We start from the raw sequence: 18,717 nt of genomic DNA on the forward strand, positions 1-18,717 counted from the left end.
ACTTCAAAAAAAGACCGAGAATGGTGTGTGTGACATTAATTGGATCAGAGGCAATGCACACACTAAAGTAGGCAAACTGTTTAAACTACTGTAATACTTAAAAGTTACAATGCTCTTCATCTCTCTATTGTTTAAAATTTTATTTTAGTGAGGATCAGTCAACGAATCGATGAAGCCACTGTGGAAAATAACATGGAGATTCCTCAAAAAACTAAAAATAGAGTTGCCATATGATCCAGCAATCCCACTCCTAGGCATATATCAGGACAAAACTGTAATTCAAAAAGGCCCCATGTTCATAGCAGCAGTGTTTACAAGAGCCAAGACATGGAAACAATCTAAATGTTCACCAACAGATGAGTGGATAAAGAATATGTGATATATTCAACATATATACAATGGAATACTACTCAGCCATAAAAAAGAATAACATAATGTCATTTGCAGCAACATGGATGGACCTAGAGCTTATTATACTGAAGTATATTGTAGTGAAGTAAGTCAGAAAGAGAAAGACAAATACCATATAAGATCACTTATATGTGGAATCTAAAATATGACACAAATGAACTTATCTACAAAGCAGAAATAGAATCACAGACACAGAGAACAGATTTGTGGTTGCCAAGGGGGAGGCACGGTAGGGGAGGGGTGGATTGGGAGTTTGGAAGTTAGCAGATGCAAAGCATTATATGCAGAATGGATAAACAGTAAGGCTGTACTCTATAGCACAGGGAACTATATTCAATATCCTGTGGTAAACCACAATGGAAAATAATATAAGAAGAATATATATGTGTATAACTGAATCACTGTATTATACACCAGAAACTAACACAACATTGTAAATCAACTATACTTCAATACATAAATAAATCGACCAATAAACATAGCCACAAGGCTCTTCAGTTGGGTCCAAATGGTTTAGTTAGGTTAAAAAGCTGGGGGGGGGGGAAGGCAAATAAACACTGAAAATTAGTCATTTGCTGACAACATCCATACTTTACAACAATGACTCAGCAAACCATTTAAAGGGAACTGCAACAGCTTTTAATCAGTTTCTTATGAAAAGACACGATTCAATTTGGGCTTTCAAATGACTTTATCAATCATTCCCACAGTTCCAGGAATACTAAAACAAAAGTTAGTTCTTAGTACAAAAGGTTTGCCTATATTAACCTTCAACTCACCCAGACATCAAGAGGCAGCACCAGCTTTTCCATCAAAATGAGAAATATTAGCAGCTAAAAATATAAGTATATGCAAAGGTAGTGAAACTTCTTTAAAATATTATTACCCATGAACAATGACAATAGTTGTGATTTCTCTTCTTCAGAGGAAAGAAAAGAAGCAGCTAATAACCTAAGTGTGTGCAAAGGTGGTGAAACTTTTAAAAGGTATTACTATGGAATATTGATGCTTTCAAATTGTGGTGCTGGAGAAGACTCTTGCGAGTCCCTTCGAGAGCAAGGAGATCAAACCAGTCAATCCTAAAGGAAATCAACCCAGAATATTCACTGGAAGGACTGATGCTGAAGCTCAAATACTTTGGCCACCTGATGCAAAGAATTAACTCACTGGAAAAGACCATAGGATGCTGGGAAAGATTGAAGGCAAATGAAGAAGAGGGTGGCAAAGGATGAGATGGTTAGATAGCATCACTGACTCAGTGTACATGAAATGAGCAAACTCTGGGAGATAGTGAAGGACAGGGAAGCCTGGTGTGCTGCAGTCCATGGGGTCGCAGAGTCAGACATGACTTAGTGATGAACACACACACTCTGGAATAATGGCAATAGTTGGGATTTCCCTTTTTCAGAGGGTAAAGACCAAAATTACAGCCATCTTTCCCACACCTCCCAAAGATTTGAGTCACAGAGTTTATTTGTGTTGAAAACCAGAGTTATCAACAGCTTGAAACCTAAGCAGACTGCGTCAGCATTTCAGGACCACCTGGGACCAAGGAGGTGGGGGCTGGGAGATTTCCAGATGGATTGTAAGACAATTCACTGATATTTACATAACGAGAATAAATGTTTTTCCTAAGATAGCATTTCCCTTCAGTGTCTTGAGACCACCAGCAAAAGAGGGAGGTATAAAAATTCTATTAATAATCTTTGTTTTTATGGCTTTGGCATTTATTAACTAATGGGGGCTGTTTATTGGGTCATAAACTTTACTAATGGGCATATTATCTCTAAATTATAAATCTCCTTCAGTATATAGCTGTTATAAAAAGAATAATCATTTAAAGTGTCTGTATGACTACAATGTATCATGTTTATCCACATGATTCCTATAATGGCCATTTAATTGCTAATTGTGGACTTGTTCTGTGAATAACCAGGGCAGTGACACACACATGTATGTATCAGAACAAGCAGCTGTCATCCTACAAACTCAGGAGCATATCACTGGCTTGCTTCCTTCCCTTTTCTCCTCCCACTTCTCAAATGAACTTTATTACAAGCCTGTATCAGGGCTAAATTATCTACACATTTAAAATCTTGAGGGAAAGACTGAAGAGTTGAATAGGTAAGTGACGAATGTGTCAGCCCGAAAAGTTCCAGGAAAGTGTCATCCTTCTAAAAGCTTGCTCTCTGGGGAATGGAAAATCTCAAAGTGACAAAATAGCTTGGCACTGTCAGCTGTCTTAAAGAAAAAAAAAAAAACCTGGGACAAAAATCAAAAAGTCAAAATTAGACTTTATGGGTAAATGGTTCTAGTATACAAATTGAGTATTCTAGTTTATTGGAAAATCCTATGAGATCTATTTTAACAATGGCACATGTAGAACTATCCTAGGTTTATGTATAGAAATGGTTTACTGATGAACTTCAAATTTTAAAAATGAAGCAGTCATTGTTGTCGAGCAAAGTGGTACATCTGAGTGTCAAGAAGCCAGCTCATTTCTAGGCAAAACACTGCAAACGTAGGGTGAAAGAATAAGAAGATAGAAGAGGCCCTTGAGATGCCGTCAGTTCCTCTTCCTCCTCTCAGAGCAGTCCCTGGGTCAGTGTTAAAGACCTTTCTCCACAGGCTTCCATCGTCTCTAAAAACACCAGGCAACTGGGTTTATGATACTCAGTACCCAACACTGAAGAACGGGGTAGATTGAGACAAATTTGTCACAGTGAATTCCCAGAGGTCCGTGATTATGAGGTGTAATCAAATGTACACTGCATGACCAAAGCTCTGCTGAGACTCATAATGCATAGTCCTAGAAGAAAAAGAGAACTAGAGAAAAGCAAAAGGGAAACATGTCACAGTCTTAGAATATTAAAACCTCTGGGTGGTTATGTATGTGTACATAATGAACCAAAAACAACCTCTCAGGATCCTCAACATTCGCATCCTTAAATATTTCAGACATAATACAGTTTTGGTCATACTGTAATTATATACACATGCATTAACCCCCTCCAGTATTCTTGCCTGGGAAATCCCATGGACAGAACAGCCTGGTGGGCTATAGTCTGTGGGGTTGCTAAAGAGTGAGATACAACTTAGTGACTAAACAACAACAATATATTTCTAAATTGTGTAAGTTTTAAAAAAATAACTGCATATATTCTACTTTCTCAAATTGTGTGTGTGTGTGTTTGTATGTTGTAGGGGAGGGGTCTTTTTTCTTCTTGTAGCTTTGTTAATTTCAGAAAAAATAAATATCTTCACTCTACAGAGGTTTAAGGATTATTTTGAAAAGGTGAATTGTTACAAAGTTTAATTATGTAAGTAATAAGTGTCTGTCAAAAAGATTTCAAAAAATGTTTAATAGAATCACAACTTATTGTTCTGATATAATTTGATTTTATATTGTCTTATATAGCTGTCAAAAGTCATTTTCTTTTTGTGCTGTAATTAATCAAATTACATTGGATAGAAAATTACTGTAAGGTTCTTGGTATTAATAAATCATATATATAATAAAAAAATGCTCAATGTTTCTTTAAATGGCATTTTTAATAGTGCAGGTACATCAGCAATATGAGGTTCTGAAAACCTGAAATGACAAAAGGAGATTAATTTTGGAATATGGATTTTAATTCAATATGAACCTTGTCTCTTTTGTTTAATGGAATTATACCTACTGAAATAAACTTGGCAAAAATTAAAGCAGGAAATTAGAAAATCAAAGGAAGTTAACCAAAACTGCATGGTTACTACTCTTCTAAGCCAAACACATCCTTTAAAAGGTTTAAATAGTAAATGCGTTTCACAGGAATAGGTGATGGCATCCCAAGCCACTCATCTTCACATCTCTGGGAAAAAAACACAAAGAAGGATATAATTAGAACTACATTTGAAAGTGCAGTTTTATAAATGCAACATCAAATTGTTTGTTCCTTGTCATTTATATAAGCTCTTGGCTAAGTAGTTTATTTTCCAAGTAGACATTTCATTGACTTTCAGATCATCAGGACTCCACAGTAGATTGGATTCTTATACTTGGTCCCTTGTCCTTCCCTGTATTAGAATTATATATACTGTGCTCTTTGCCGTGTGAATTTGCCGAACCTCCTATGGAATCCTGTTTCCTAAGGAGTCCTTTTTCCCTTTGGCATGAATTTGGCCACATGGCTGGCTCTGGCCTATGTCATCCTAGTAGATATGCCACAAACAGAGGCCTTAATGTGCTAGAATGGTTTGGCTTGGCCTTTGTACCTCTGCCATCACCATGAGAAGAACATGGCCCAAGATGCTGCTGGTCCCAGAACCGCACAGGTGGAGAAAGCCCCCACACATGCATGCATGATATATCATGGGCTTCCCAGGTGGCTCGGTGGTAAATAATCTATTTGCCAATGCAGAAGACCTGGCTTCCATCTGTGGGTGGGGAAGATCCCCCGGAGAAGGAAATGGCAACCAACTCCAGTATTCTTGCCTGGAAAATTCCAAGGACAGAGGAGCTACTGGGCTACAGTACACGGACTCGCAAAGACTTGGACATGATTGAGTGAGTGCATGCGTACACACACACACACACACACACACACACACACACACATATTATGTGATACATATATGTGTATATATATTTGCTAAACACCTTCACTCTAAAGAGGTTTAAGAATTATTTGCAGGCTACAGCATGCTTGGGGCTGGTGCATGGGGATGACCCACAGAGATGTTATGGGGAGGGAGGTGGGAGGGGGGTTCATGTTTGGGAACTCATGTAATTAAAGATTTTAAAATTAAAAAATAAAAACTAAAAAAAAATAAAAAACTAAAAATTAAATTAAAAAAAAAGAATTATTTGGCTAAGGTGGCTTGTAACAAAATGCAATTATGTAATAATAAACGTGTTAAGGAGATTTCAAAAATCTTGTATATACAACTCTATATACACATAGGCATATACATACTTTTATTTATGCTGCAATGGCTAATTAATATTATTATCAATGGTGGAGGAGGTAAGTCCATAACTATAGCTACCTCTATTTCTATTGTCAAGGTTAACTGTTGTATATAAGAGCTGTTAAATCTCTCCTAGTGCCAAATTAGTATCTGGAGCCACAAGGTACCACACAAATACAGGTAAGGGCTCCATATTTCTATGTGATGTGGAAGCAACCTGAGAAAGTGATATTTCACTTGGGCTTTATGGGATGAGGAACAGTTTGTTGATGTGTTGTTTAGCTACTAAGTTGGGTCCGGCTCTTTGTGACCCCATGGACTGTAGCCCTTCAGGCTTCTCTGTCCATGGGATTTCCCAGGCAAGAATACTGGAGTGGGTTGCCATTTACATCTCCAGGGGATCTTCCCAATCCAACGACTGGCGTCTCCTGCATTGCAGGCAGATTCTTTACCACTGAGCCACCAGAGAAGTCTTGAGCAGCAAGCAGTTAAGCAGGGGATTAAAGTGATGAAGGCTGTTCCAGGCATAGAGAATAGTATAAGCAAAGGCCTGGAGACCCAAAAAGTCCTTTTTCAAGAAAGGGTGAGTATCCTGGTTGGTCTGGGGTACAGAGTACAAAGCGAGAAGAGAGACAGTTGGATGGAAAAGGCAGGGCCAAACTTGAAGCCTTCTGTGCTAGTTTATGCTTTATGCTATTGCTAGGGAAAGTCAACGGTGGATCTCAGTGAAACTGGATTAGAAGTTTATTAGGTAACTCATTGGATGTATGAAGAATGAAAGGAAGGAGGACAATCACTTTGGAGGTTACTGCAATAATCCTAGGGAGAGATGACTATGCCATAACCAGTGCAGCTGAGCCTGGGGTGAATAAGAACTAAATCTGAAAGACTCTGCCGCAGTAGAACACACAATACCTGGAAGGTGACTGATGCACAGTGGTGATAAAAGAAAGAGGTCAAGTTATAGGTTGAATTGTGTCCCCTCAAAAAAGACATGTTGGAGTCCTAACCCTCTGATATCTCAGAATGTGACCTTATTTGGAAATAAGGTCGTTGCAGATGTAATTAGCTCGATGCGGTCATCCTGGAGTAGGTTAGGCCCCCTAATTCAATATGCTCAGTGACCTTATAAACTAATACAGATAAGGATGGTTCTAAGACTTCTAAATTTGGTAACAGCTGACGATGTCTGTATTAGTTTCCTAGGGCTTCCATAACAAATTACCACAAACTGAGAGGCTTAAAGCCACAAAATGCATTCTGTCACCATGAAGAGACCAGATGTCCAAAATCCAGGTGCTGGCAGGGCTGGCTCTTCCTGGACGCTCTAAGGGAGACTGTCCCATGCCCCTCTCCCAGCTTCCGGGAGTTGATGGCTATCCCTTGAGTTCCTTCGCTTGTAGATACATCACTCCCTTCTCTGCCTCTATCTTGTTCTCCGGGTGTCTGTGTGTGTCTCTGTCATCACATAGCCTTCTTATGACAACAATTACTGGATTTAGGGGCCACTCTAATCCAGTATGAGCTCATTTTAACTTTTAGTAGGTGTTTTAATTGTATCTGCAAAGATTCCATTTCCAAATAAGTTCACATTCTGAGGTTTTGGGTAGACAAGAATTGAGCGACGTGTGTTGGGGGGGCAACATTGTAAAGAAAATAAAAAAGCACAAAGAAGATAAGTTTTAAACATATTTAACTGGGAAATAATGATCATAGGGAGAAACTAGGCTCAGTTTGGGGCATTTTAATTTGAGGTACCCCTAAGACAGCGAGGTAAAGATTCTGGTAAATATCTGGAAACAGGGTTCTGTATAGCACAGACCTAAACTCCAGAAATGGGCAAAGAGGTGGAAGTCACTGAAACATGGGTTATATGTAAAACGGTGATAATTAATAATGATGATGCAGAATCAGAATCCAAAGAGCACCAAGAACTGGCATCTCTAACTGAAGCATAAAGTCTTAGTTTAAGAGATGATTGATGATGACAATGATTATAAATTTACTGGTTATTCACAATATGACAGGTATTCTTTTAAGTGATATACTGAGCTATTTAATTGCTGCAGCTTAAAAAATTAATAAACAGAAACTTCAGTTAAATAGAGTCAGGAGACCAGAAGAGGAAGCCTCCATGTTCTCCATTACAAGCAGAACACAAGAGAAGAAGAGCAACTCCTCTTCTTCGCTGGTAAGGACACAGCCAATGAAAAGACATGGACCCTTTGTTTGCTACCACTTTTCCAATTTCCTTTTCCTCTTAAGTATTCTCCTTCCCTTGCCATGAAGGAACTTGTGCATGGCTTATCATGGCTGCAGACCCCCAAATGCACTTCTCTTCCTGTTGTTGTTTAATCGCTATGTCTGACTCTTTGGGTCCCCATGGCAATTCTCTGATGATTGCAAATAAATTCATCTTCGCTGGAGAAGTATCCAGCAATCTATTTGATTTTAAGTCAACACCTGGATTTAGAAAAGGCACCAGAAATCAAATTGCCAACATCCGTTGGATAATCGAAAAAGCAAAAGAGTTCCAGAAAAACATCTACTTCTACTTTATTGACTATGCCAAACCTTTTGACTGTGTGGATCACAACAAACTGTGGGAAATTCTTAAAGAGGTAAGAACACCAGACCACATCACCTGCCTCCTGAGAAATCTGTATGCATGTCAAGAAGCAACAGTTAGAACTGGACATGGAACAACAGACTGGTTCCAAATCAGGAAAGGAGTACATCAAGGCTGTATATTGTCACCCTGCTTATTTAACTTATATGCAGAGTACAGCATGAGAAATGCTGGGCTGGGTGAAGCACAAGCTGGAATCAAGATTGTTGGGAGAAATATCAATAACCTCAGATATGTAGATGATACCATGTTTATGGAAGAAAGCTAAAAAGAACTAAAAAGCCTCTTGATGAAAGTGAAAGAGGAGAGTGAAAAAGTTGGCTTAAAACTCAACATTCAGAAAACTAAGATCATGGCAATTGTTCCCATCACTTCATGGCAAATAGATGGGGAAACAGTGAAAACAGTGACAGACTTTATTTTCTTGGGCTCCAAAATCCTTGCAGATGGTGACTGCAGCCATGAAATGAAAAGACACTTGCTCCTTGGGAGAAAAGTTATGGCCAACCTAGACAGTATATTAAAAAGCAGAGATATTACTTTGCCAACAAAAGTCTGTCTAGTCAAGGCTATGGTTTTTCCAGTAGTCATGTATGGATGTGAGACTTGGACTATAAAGAAAGCTGAGTGCTGAAGAATTGATGCTTTTGAACTGTGGTGTTGGAGAAGACTCTTGAGAGTTCCCTGAACTGCAAGGAGATCCAACCAGTCCATCCTAAAGGAAATCAGTCCTGAATATTCATTGGAAGGACCGATGCTGAAGCTGAAATGCCAATACTTTGGCCACCTGATGTGAAGAACTGACTCATTTATAAAGACCATGATGCTGGGAAAGATTGAAGGTGGGAGGAGAAGGGGACAACAGAGGATGAGATGGTTGGATGGCATCACTGACTCGATGGACATGAGTCTGAGTAAACTCTGGGAGTTTGTGACAGACAGGGAAGCTTGGCATGCTGCAGTCCATGGTGTTGCAAAGAGTTGGACACGACTGAGTGACTGAAGTGAACTGAACAGCAGCAGAAAACCCTAAGAGGTAGGTATTATTATGATACTCATCTACAGAAAAGGAAACTGAGGCAAGGGAAGGGTTAAGTAGCTTGTCTAAAGTCAAACTGCCAGTAAGTGGAGGAGTCTGGACCGTAACCCCAGTCTGAGGGCTCCAGAGCTCTGCTTATCTGCTGGGCTATCCTCCAAATCCCAGGGAAGGAGCAGGCCTATTCAGAAGCAGCTGGCTCTCATCCTACATGACTACATTTAGTCCCATCATTTTCAACAAGAATAGTCAAGTAGAAAAAACTGTGATTCTTGAAGGGACACTATGCTTCTCTTTCAAGAATGCCTCCTGTTGGATGCTGGAGGCTGAGCCCAGACTACCCAACCAGCTGTGTAAAGAAGGAAATGACTATTCAGATGGATCATGGCTAAACCAACTCCTAGGGTGTATTCTGTGTAATTCATACTACATGGAACTTCAAGAAATGTCTTTCCTATGCCCTAAAGTAGTAAATCACTGTGTGTCTGAATGTGCATATACAAAATGTGTGTGTATTTTATATGTGTGCATGTGTGTGTGTGTATGTGTATATATATATATCTTTTTAATCAATGAAGGCTAAGATCAAGTCATCCAATTCAACTATTCAACATGTCCTCAAAAATTTCATTATAAGACTTTAAGCAATTTTCACTCTTAAGTAATAGAGTAGTTCCTCAGTATCTTGGTTCTAGGATCTCCTGCAGATACTAAAATCTAAGGATGCTCATGTCCCTTACATAAAATGGTGGAGTATTCACATACAATCTATGTATATCCTCCTGTATATTTTAAATCATCTCTAGATTACTTAAAATACCTAATACTATGTAAATGTCATGGCAATAGCTGTAAATACAATGTAAACACTATGTAAATAGTTGGTGTGTGGCAGATTCAAGCTTTGCTATTTGGAATTCTCCAGATCTTTTTTTTCCAAATACTGTTGATCCATGGTTGGGTGAATCTGTGGATATGGAAGGCTGACTGTATTTAATTTTACCATGTTATAGAAGAACATTGTACAAATATGTACATTCACAATCACTATTTCCTGATAGGCTTTTTTTAAACAGAAGTTTTCAATACAAAAAAGAAACATACTATGTAACATATAACATTACAATGAAATTATCTTCTCTCATGAAACAGGTCAGTATTAGAAGATCTTCATTCTTTATTCGGCAGCAACATTTTTGAACTGTTTGGTTTAATTTTTGTTTGATTTTTGAGCACGCAATCATGATTTAAATCCTAACAACAAGAGAAAACTAAAGAGAAGAACTTCTATTGGAATAATGATAACTCAAGAGTTTGGAGATGAGAAATTTATTAGCAAAAAGCCAAACCTGGGTAAATGAAACTCAAGGAAAATGCCCTGAGATTTGAAGTGAAGGACAATTTAAGATGAAAAATTAATGTATGGGAGCAAAATCTGCCACCCCAAAATGTGCCTCTGGCATGAGGATTATTTTAAGTTGATTATTTTTAAGAAACAAAAGACTCAGGAAGAGCTTTTACCTCCCCCTTAAGTGCCTAAAAGAATTTAGATAAAGGGCTTGTTCCAAGAGAGCAAATAACTACCTGTGAAGTAGACAGGGAGGAACTGCACAAAGTCTGCTTGTTCAAATTTCTTTCTGTGTTTCATTGTTTCTGCATGGCCCAGCAAAGATTTCTTTACCAAACATTTGCTCTTTTCATCTTCCTGGGAATTGCTTTCCTTCCCTTTTCTTTTGCAGTCCCAGACCCCTAACCCCTTCTCCTTGGTCCTTTAGTCAAGAATGACATCTATAACTCATTCTACCTGTCTTTGGAATCTCTCATGTTTATATGGATTCCTCATATATAAGCAATTGTTTTTTTTTTCCTGTTAATCCATCTTAACCTCATTTTAACTATTAAACCAGCCAAAAGAACCTAGAAGGGTGGGAGGAAATGATTTCCTACCCCCAACAACAATAGCCCATTTCTTTTAACTCTGACCACTTTAAATCCTGTGGCTCACACAATGCTTTCCTGACAGCTCCAGCTCCGCTACGCCCTTTCTCTAAAATCAATACCACTTCCCTCAAGTTTATTTACCTTTGTCACTTTTCTCCAGGTTCTAGATGGACATGATGTTTTCTGCCTAAATGCCTGAGTTTGTAGTGCCTGAGGAACCTAATATTTATACATTGGCAATATGATCTGGTGATTTATAGTAAGAAATGTATATTTGGTTTTGTCCCCATTTCTGGCACAGAGCTCTTGAAACTCTTCAGTTCAGTTGCTCAGTCGTGTCCAACTCTTTGTGACCTCATGGATTGCAGCACGCCAGGCCTCCCTGTCTATCACCAACTCACAGAGCTTATTCAAACTCGTGTCCACCAAGTCAGTGATGCCATCCAACCATCTCATCCTGTCATCCCCTTCTCCTCCCGCCTTCAACCATTCCCAGCATCACGGTCTTTATAAATGAGTCCGTTCTTCACATCAAGTGGCCAAAGTATTGGCATTTCAGCTTCAGCATTGGTCCTTCCAATGAATATTCAGGACTGATTTCCTTTAGGATGGACTGGTTGGATCTCCTTGCAGTTCAAGGAACTCTCAAGAGTCTTCTCCAACACCACAGTTCAAAAGCATCAATTCTTCAGCACTCAGCTTTCTTTATAGTCCAAGTCTCACATCCATACATGACTACTGGAAAAACCATAGCCTTGACTAGACAGACTTTTGTTGGCAAAGTAATATCTCTGCTTTTTAATATACTGTCTAGGTTGGCCATAACTTTTCTTCCAAGGAGCAAGTGTCTTTTCATTTCATGGCTGCAGTCACCATCTGCAAGGATTTTGGAGCCCAGGAAAATAAAGTCTGTCACTGTTTTCACTGTTTCCCCATCTATTTGCCATGAAGTGATGGGACCAGATGCCATGATCTTAGTTTTCTGAATGTTGAGTTTTAAGCCAGCTTTTCACTCTCCTCTTTCACCTTCATCAAGAGGCTCTTTAGTTCTTCTTAGCTTTCTGCCATAAGCATGGTGTCATTTGTATATCTCAGGTTATTGATATTTCTCCCAACAATCTTGATTCCAGCTTGTGCTTCATCCAGCCCAGCATTTCTCATGCTGTACTCTGCACAGAAGTTAAATAAGCAGGGTGATGATATACAGCCTCGATGTACTCCTTTCCTGATTTGGAACCAGTCTGTTGTTCCATGTCCAGTTCTAACTGTTGCTTCCTGACCTGCATACAGATTTCTCAAGAGGCAGGTGATGTGGTCCGGTATTCCCATCTCTTTAAGAATTTCCCACAGTTTGTTGTGATCCACACAGTCAAAGGCTTTGGCATAGTCAATAAAGTAGAAGTAGATGTTTTTCTGGAACTCTTTTGCTTTTTTGATGATCTGATGGATGTTGGCAATTTGATCTCTGATTCCTCTGCCTTTTCTAAAACCAGCTTGAACATCTGGAAGTTCACAGTTCATGTACTATTGAAGCCTGGTTCGGAGGATTTTGAGCATTACTTTGCAAGTGTGTGAGATTAGTGCAATTGTGCGGTAGTTTGAACATTCTTTGGCATTGCCTTTCTTTGGGACTGGAATGAAAACTGACCTTTTCCAGTCCTGAAGCCACTGCTGAGTTTTCCAAATTTCCTGGTATATTGAGTGCAGCACTTTCACAGCATCATCTTTTAGGATTTGAAATAGCTCAACTGCAATTCTATCACATCCACTAGCTTAAAACTCTTGGAATGTCCTAAGTGATGACAGTGATAGGGTCTCATTTCTTCTGTTAATGTGACATTTTTGAAAAGCACCTTAATGATGGAGGCTGGTTGCCAAAGGAGCCAACCACATGATTGGAGGGTTAGAACTTTCAGTGCCCCACCTCCACTCCCCACCCCATACCTCCAGGGTGGGGGAAAGGGGCTGAAGAGTGACTTCATTCACCAACAGCGAATGATTTACTCCATCATGCCTTTTTAATGAAACCTCCATAAAACCCCAAAGGTACAGGTTTTGGAGAGTTTCCAGGTTGGTGAACACGTGGAGGTGTGGGGAGAGTAGTTCAGCCCAGAGTGGAAATGGAAACTGCGCCATTGCCCCACACTGTGCTTCACGCCTCTCTCCTCCATCTACCTGTTCCTGACTTATGATGTTCAGTTGCTTCAGTTGTGTCCAACTGTTTGAGACCCTATGGACTGTAGCCCACCAGGCTCTTCTGTCCACAGGATTTCCCAGGCAAGAACACTGGAGTGGGTTGCCATTTACTTCTCCAGGGGATCTTCCCAACCCAAGGATTGAACCTGAGTCTCCTGCATTTCAGGCATATTCTTTACCATTGAGCTACCTGGGAAGCCATTCCTGATTTATATCCTTTCATAATAAACAGGTTAAGTTCAGTTCGGTTCAGTTCAGTTGCTCAGTTGTGTCCGACTCTTTGCAACCTCATGGATTGCAGCATGCCAGGCCTCCCTGTCCATCACCAACTCCCAGAGTCTACTCAAACTCATGTCCATTTAGTCAGTGATGCCATCCAGCCATCTAATCCTCTGTCATCCCCTTCTCCTCCTGCAACCAATCCCTCCCAGTATCAGGGTCTTTTCCAATGAGTCAACTCTTCACATGAGGTGGTCAAAGTATTGGAGTTTCAGCGTTAGCATCATTCCTTCCAAAGAAATCCCAGGGCTGAGCTCCTTCAGAATGGACTGGTTGGATCTCCTTGCAGTCCAAGGGACTCTCAAGAGTCTTCTCCAACACCACAGTTCAAAGCATCAATTCTTCGGCACTCAGCTTTCTTCACAGTCCAACTCTCACATCCATACATGAGGTTATCTAATAAGTAAGTTGTTTTTTCTGAGTTATGTGAGCAGCTCAAGCAAGTTACTCAAACCCAAGGAGGAGGACAATGACTCAAGTATGGCTCAGATGGTAAAGCATCTGTCTACAATGCGGGAGACCTGGGTTCGATCCCTGGGTTGGGAAGATTCCCTGGAGAAAGAAATGGCAACCCACTCCAGTATTCTTGCCTGGAAAATCCCATGGATGGAGAAGCCTGGTAGGCTACATCCATGGAATTGCAAAGAGTCGGACACAACTGAGTGACTTCACTTAAGGAGGAGGACATGGGAACCTCCAATCCACAGCCCTTTGGTCAGAAGGACAGGTGACAACTTGGACTTGTGAATGACATCTGAAGGAGGAGAGGTAGTCTTGTAGGACTGAGCCCTTAGCCTGTGGGATCTGATACTATCTCCAGGTAGACAATATTAGAATTCAGCTGACCTGTAGGAGACTCAGCTGGTGCTGAGAACTGCTTGCTATGGGGGAAAACACACATTGGAATTGGTACCAGAATTGCAACTAACCCTCAATTTCTGGTAGATGTTCACAGTACTAGTTTAAATGGACTAACAGGAATCAAGTTGGGATCTAAAAGATGAAGGAAGCAGGACATAAGATTTATGAAACTCAGGGTAATGGGGCATTAATAAATTAGAGGGCAAAGGTGTCTTCCTCATAATTTTGTCTGTAATTGGGTCCACCTAAAGGAATCACTCTGCATATAAGTTAAATAAGCACGGTGACAATATACAGCCTTGACGTACTCCTTTCCTGATTTGGAACCAGTCTGTTGTTCCATGTCCAGTTCTAACTACTGCTTCTTGACCTGCATATGCAGAGTACATCATTCGAAGTGCCAGGGTGAATGAAGCACAAGCTGGAGTCAAGATTGCCGGGAAAAATATCAATAACCTCAAATATGCAGATGACACCATCCTTATGGCAGAAAGCTAAGAAGAACTAAAGAGCCTCTTGATGAAAGTGAAAGAGGGGAGTGAAAAAGTTGGCTTAAAACTCAACATTCAGAAAACTAAGATCATGGCATTCGGTCCCATCACTTCATGGCAAATAGATGGGGAAACAGTGGAAACACTGGCAGACTTTATTTTTGGGGCTCCAAAATCACTGCAGATGGTGAGTACAGTCATGAAATTAAAAGACGTTTGCTCCTTGGAAGAAAAGCTATGACCAACCTAGACAGTATATTAAAAAGCAAAGACATTACTTTGCCAACAAAAGTCTGTCTAGTCAAAGCTATGGTTTTTCCAGTAGTCAGTATGGATGTGAGAGCTTGACTATAAACAAAGCTGAGCACTGAAGAACTGATGCTTTTGAACTGTGGTGTTGGAGAAGACTCTTGAGAATCCCTTGGACAGCAAGGAGATCCAACCAATCAGTTGTAAAGGAAATCAGTCCTGAATATTCACCAAAAGGACTAATGCTCAAGCTAAAGCTCCAATACTTTGGCCACTTGATGCGAAGAACTGACTCACTGGAAAAGATCCTGATGCTGGGAAAGATTGAAGGCAGGAGGATATGGGGATGACAGAAGATGAGATGGTTGGATGACATCACCGACTCTAGGGACATGAGTTTGAGTAAGTTCTGGGAGTTCGTGATGGACAGGGAAGCCTGCTGTGCTGCAGTCCATGGTGTCGCAAAGAGTTGGACATGACTGAGCAGCTGAACTGAACTGAAAGGAATCACGTGGCCAATCTCTTTTAGAGGTCTTTGGTAACATGGTAACCCACTCCAGTACTCTTGCTTGGAAAATCCCATGGATGGAGGAGCCTGGTAGGCTATACAGTCCATGGGGTCGTAAAGAGTCAGACATGACTGAGTGACTTCATTTTCTTTCACTTGGTAACGTGAGAAATCCCCTCACTACCATTGCCTAATTGTTCTAATAAATCTGCAAATGTTCCAATCATTACATAATATTTATGACTGGGCAGTGAGTTAAAAATATTCTTTGTCCTCACTGACCTTCTATTCATCCCACGCTACAAAATTCGAAGAAAACTTCAGATTATATTGTTTCCCAGCACCACACAAGTTTTAAATGGAAATAACTGCATGGTGATTTTACAACAAGACAGTTCATCCTCAGCAGTCAATCCCTCCTATTCTGGATGAGGATAAGCCTGCTTGTGTTTCTGTAAAACAGCCTGCCTAAAGGTGCAGGATCAGAATCTTAAATATCTGTATGTATCAGATGTTCTGCCATTACCTGTCCTGTTCCTCTCCCCCTTTCCACTTTGGTGCACACCAACCTAACCTCCAACCATCAGCACCTGCCTTCCTCTCCCCGAGAGCGCCCCTTTGGCCTCTGGGACCTGCTTTGGCTGTCCCTGTGACATGCCACGGGGGCTTCCCAGGTGGCGCTAGTGGTAAAGAACCCTCTTGTCAACGCAGGAGACATAAGAGATGCAGTCTTGATCCCTAGGTTGGGAAGATCCCCTGGAGGGAGGGTACAGCAACCCACCCCAGTATTCTTGCCTAAAGAATCCCATGGACAGAGGAGCCTGGCGGGCTACAGTCCATGGGGTCACAAAGAGTTGGACAAGATTGCAGTGACTTAGCACGCACACGTGATGTGCCACAAGTGCCTGGGAATTCATTATTTCCCCCCACTTCAGCAGCAGCTGTCAAACGATGACTGACAGGAGTTGATGGAGGGGATAACTCTGATGTACATATCAGGTTACTGGATCCCTGTGTTTCCCATAGACATTAAGTCCTAGTCATTCCCATTTTTACTGGTTTGATAATATGCCTTATATTTTTGCTCTTCCATTTCTCACTTCCCTGCTCCCTTGCTAGCATTCCCTTCACTTTGTCCAAAAAACTATTTACATGCAAATCTGTTGTATCTGAGTCAGCTTCCAGAGGAAGTCAAACAAAGACAGTATGCAATTTTGCATTTATCAAAATTAATAGAATGTCTATGAAAGTCCTGGTACAGCTTGGAACAAAGCAACTTCTTGACAAACTGTGGATGGATCCAGAGTCTCCAATGTGACTGCCAGATAACTCTAGAGACAGTACCTAAATCTCAAAGCAAAATTCAGTGTAATCTGGAGTGTAAACAATATGTGCCACATAGCATTTTCTGGAAGAAGGAAGAACTATGAGATGCAGAGTGAAATTCAACAGTAATACAAAATCATGACTCTAAAATGGCTGGAAATCATTGTCTGCAAGAGGGCCCCATGACATCTTTCAATCTGGCTGTCACTGGAGCTACTTAAGATGTCAGAGAAGTTGGCAATAAATTACTTGTTCATCAATGGTGAAAAAAAAAAAAAAAACGTAGCTGCCAATCTGTAAAACCACATATTCTTGAAATGGGAAGAAAAGATGGCACTGGATAGAAACCCAGTAAACAGCAGCTGCCCAGTGAGAACAGCAAAGCTGTGTGTGAGCTCATAGGCCCTGGATTTATTTGCTTTGACATTTTTAAAAGGAAATTTAATTGGATTATGTCTCCTTCTAGCTTAAAATTTTCTACTGTAGTACTGGCCACCAGATGCATGCGGGAAAAAGATCAGGAGCCAATTAAATTCCACGCTTCACTGAAACAAGGTTATTTTTATTCCTCCCAAATGTAAGGCTGCTAGAGTCATGTTAGTGATTTCACTCTATTACTCCCTCTTCGCTCAATAAAAAAAAAAAAAGGATGCTATTTATCTATGAATTTGTAGAAAAATTCAGTGCTGTATGGAACTGAAATTGCTCCTTTCTTGGATTTTCTTTCTTCTACTAGGTTGACATGACCTCAGAAATAATCAAATTAAGTTGATAGAAATCATAAAAACAATTAAATTTCAGTAAATTAAATTGAAATTAATTTGAGGAAGAAATTTTGCAAATACTTGCTAAGATAATCAAGAACATTCTGATGACATAAGGGAAATCTCATATATAAAACCAGGAGACTTGTTTATGTTTCTATCCATTTCTGTCTTTACTATACTGCCAATATTTCACAACTGCATTTCTTTGCCCTACACCAAGCTCCAGTAGTTTTCAATTGTGTGAGTGAGGCTAAAAGTTGTTACTTTTAAACAAGAAAACCTTTCCTTGAAATTGCATTACAGGACAAGTAAAGTTTTCAAGGAGACATGATTTTTTTTTTAGTTTTAGTGATAAGCTTATTTATACAATTGAAGTAGACATCACCAAACCTTTTAAATGACAGTGGATTCTGGCAGTATTGTTCCCTACTAGGTCATTGCTTTGTGTTATGTAATCAGTATGTGTTTACCAGTTATTTTTTAAATCTAATGAGAATGACTGAAAGTGTTAGCTGCTCAATCATGTCTGACTCTTTGTGACCCCATGGACTGTACCCACCAAGCTCTTCTCTTCTGTCCATGGGGATTCTCTGAGCAAGAATACTGGAGTGGGTATCTGTTCCCTTCTCCAGGGGATCTTCCCGTCCCAAGGATTGAACCTGGGTCTCCTGCATTGCAGGCAGATTCTTTACCATTTGCACCACCAGGGAAGATCAATGAGAAAGGTTAATAATCTTTTATTTCAACTGTTAAATTCAACCTGAAATATTAGACATAACTTTGCTTAAAGAGGTGGCACTAGCCCTTGACTATATAATCTAGACCTTTAGGAATGCCTTTGAGTCTTAGCTTCCTATCTATAAATTGGTAATGATACTTATTGCCACAATACGGTTGGGAAAATAAAATGCCACAGGGTATTCCACCCTCTAAATATCAAAAGATCTTCAAAAGGTGGGGTGTCCAAAGACAGATACCAAGGTGTACCCTACCGTTCCCTATTCTACAATATCAAGGCTATATATCATCCTGTCGTGGCAAGAGAAAACTTCAGAGCCAATTGCTAATGTTTC

General features: G+C 40.1%; 1 protein-coding gene across 2 annotated transcripts in view; it reads right to left on the reverse strand.

Moving 5' to 3' along the window:
* Window positions 1-1,027: 1,027 nt before the first annotated feature.
* Window positions 1,028-18,717, reverse strand: part of EFHC2 (EF-hand domain containing 2) — a 238,237-nt gene continuing 220,547 nt past the window's right edge. For both annotated transcript variants that reach the window (XM_060407404.1, XM_027963069.3), the window contains one exon: window positions 1,028-4,262. In XM_060407404.1, the coding sequence (XP_060263387.1) occupies window positions 4,164-4,262 (99 nt within the window). In that variant the 3' untranslated portion in view covers window positions 1,028-4,163. The remainder of the gene's footprint in view (window positions 4,263-18,717) is intronic.

Source organism: Ovis aries, chromosome X, assembly GCF_016772045.2.
Source record: "Ovis aries strain OAR_USU_Benz2616 breed Rambouillet chromosome X, ARS-UI_Ramb_v3.0, whole genome shotgun sequence".
In the NCBI taxonomy this organism is placed as follows: domain Eukaryota; kingdom Metazoa; phylum Chordata; class Mammalia; order Artiodactyla; family Bovidae; genus Ovis; species Ovis aries.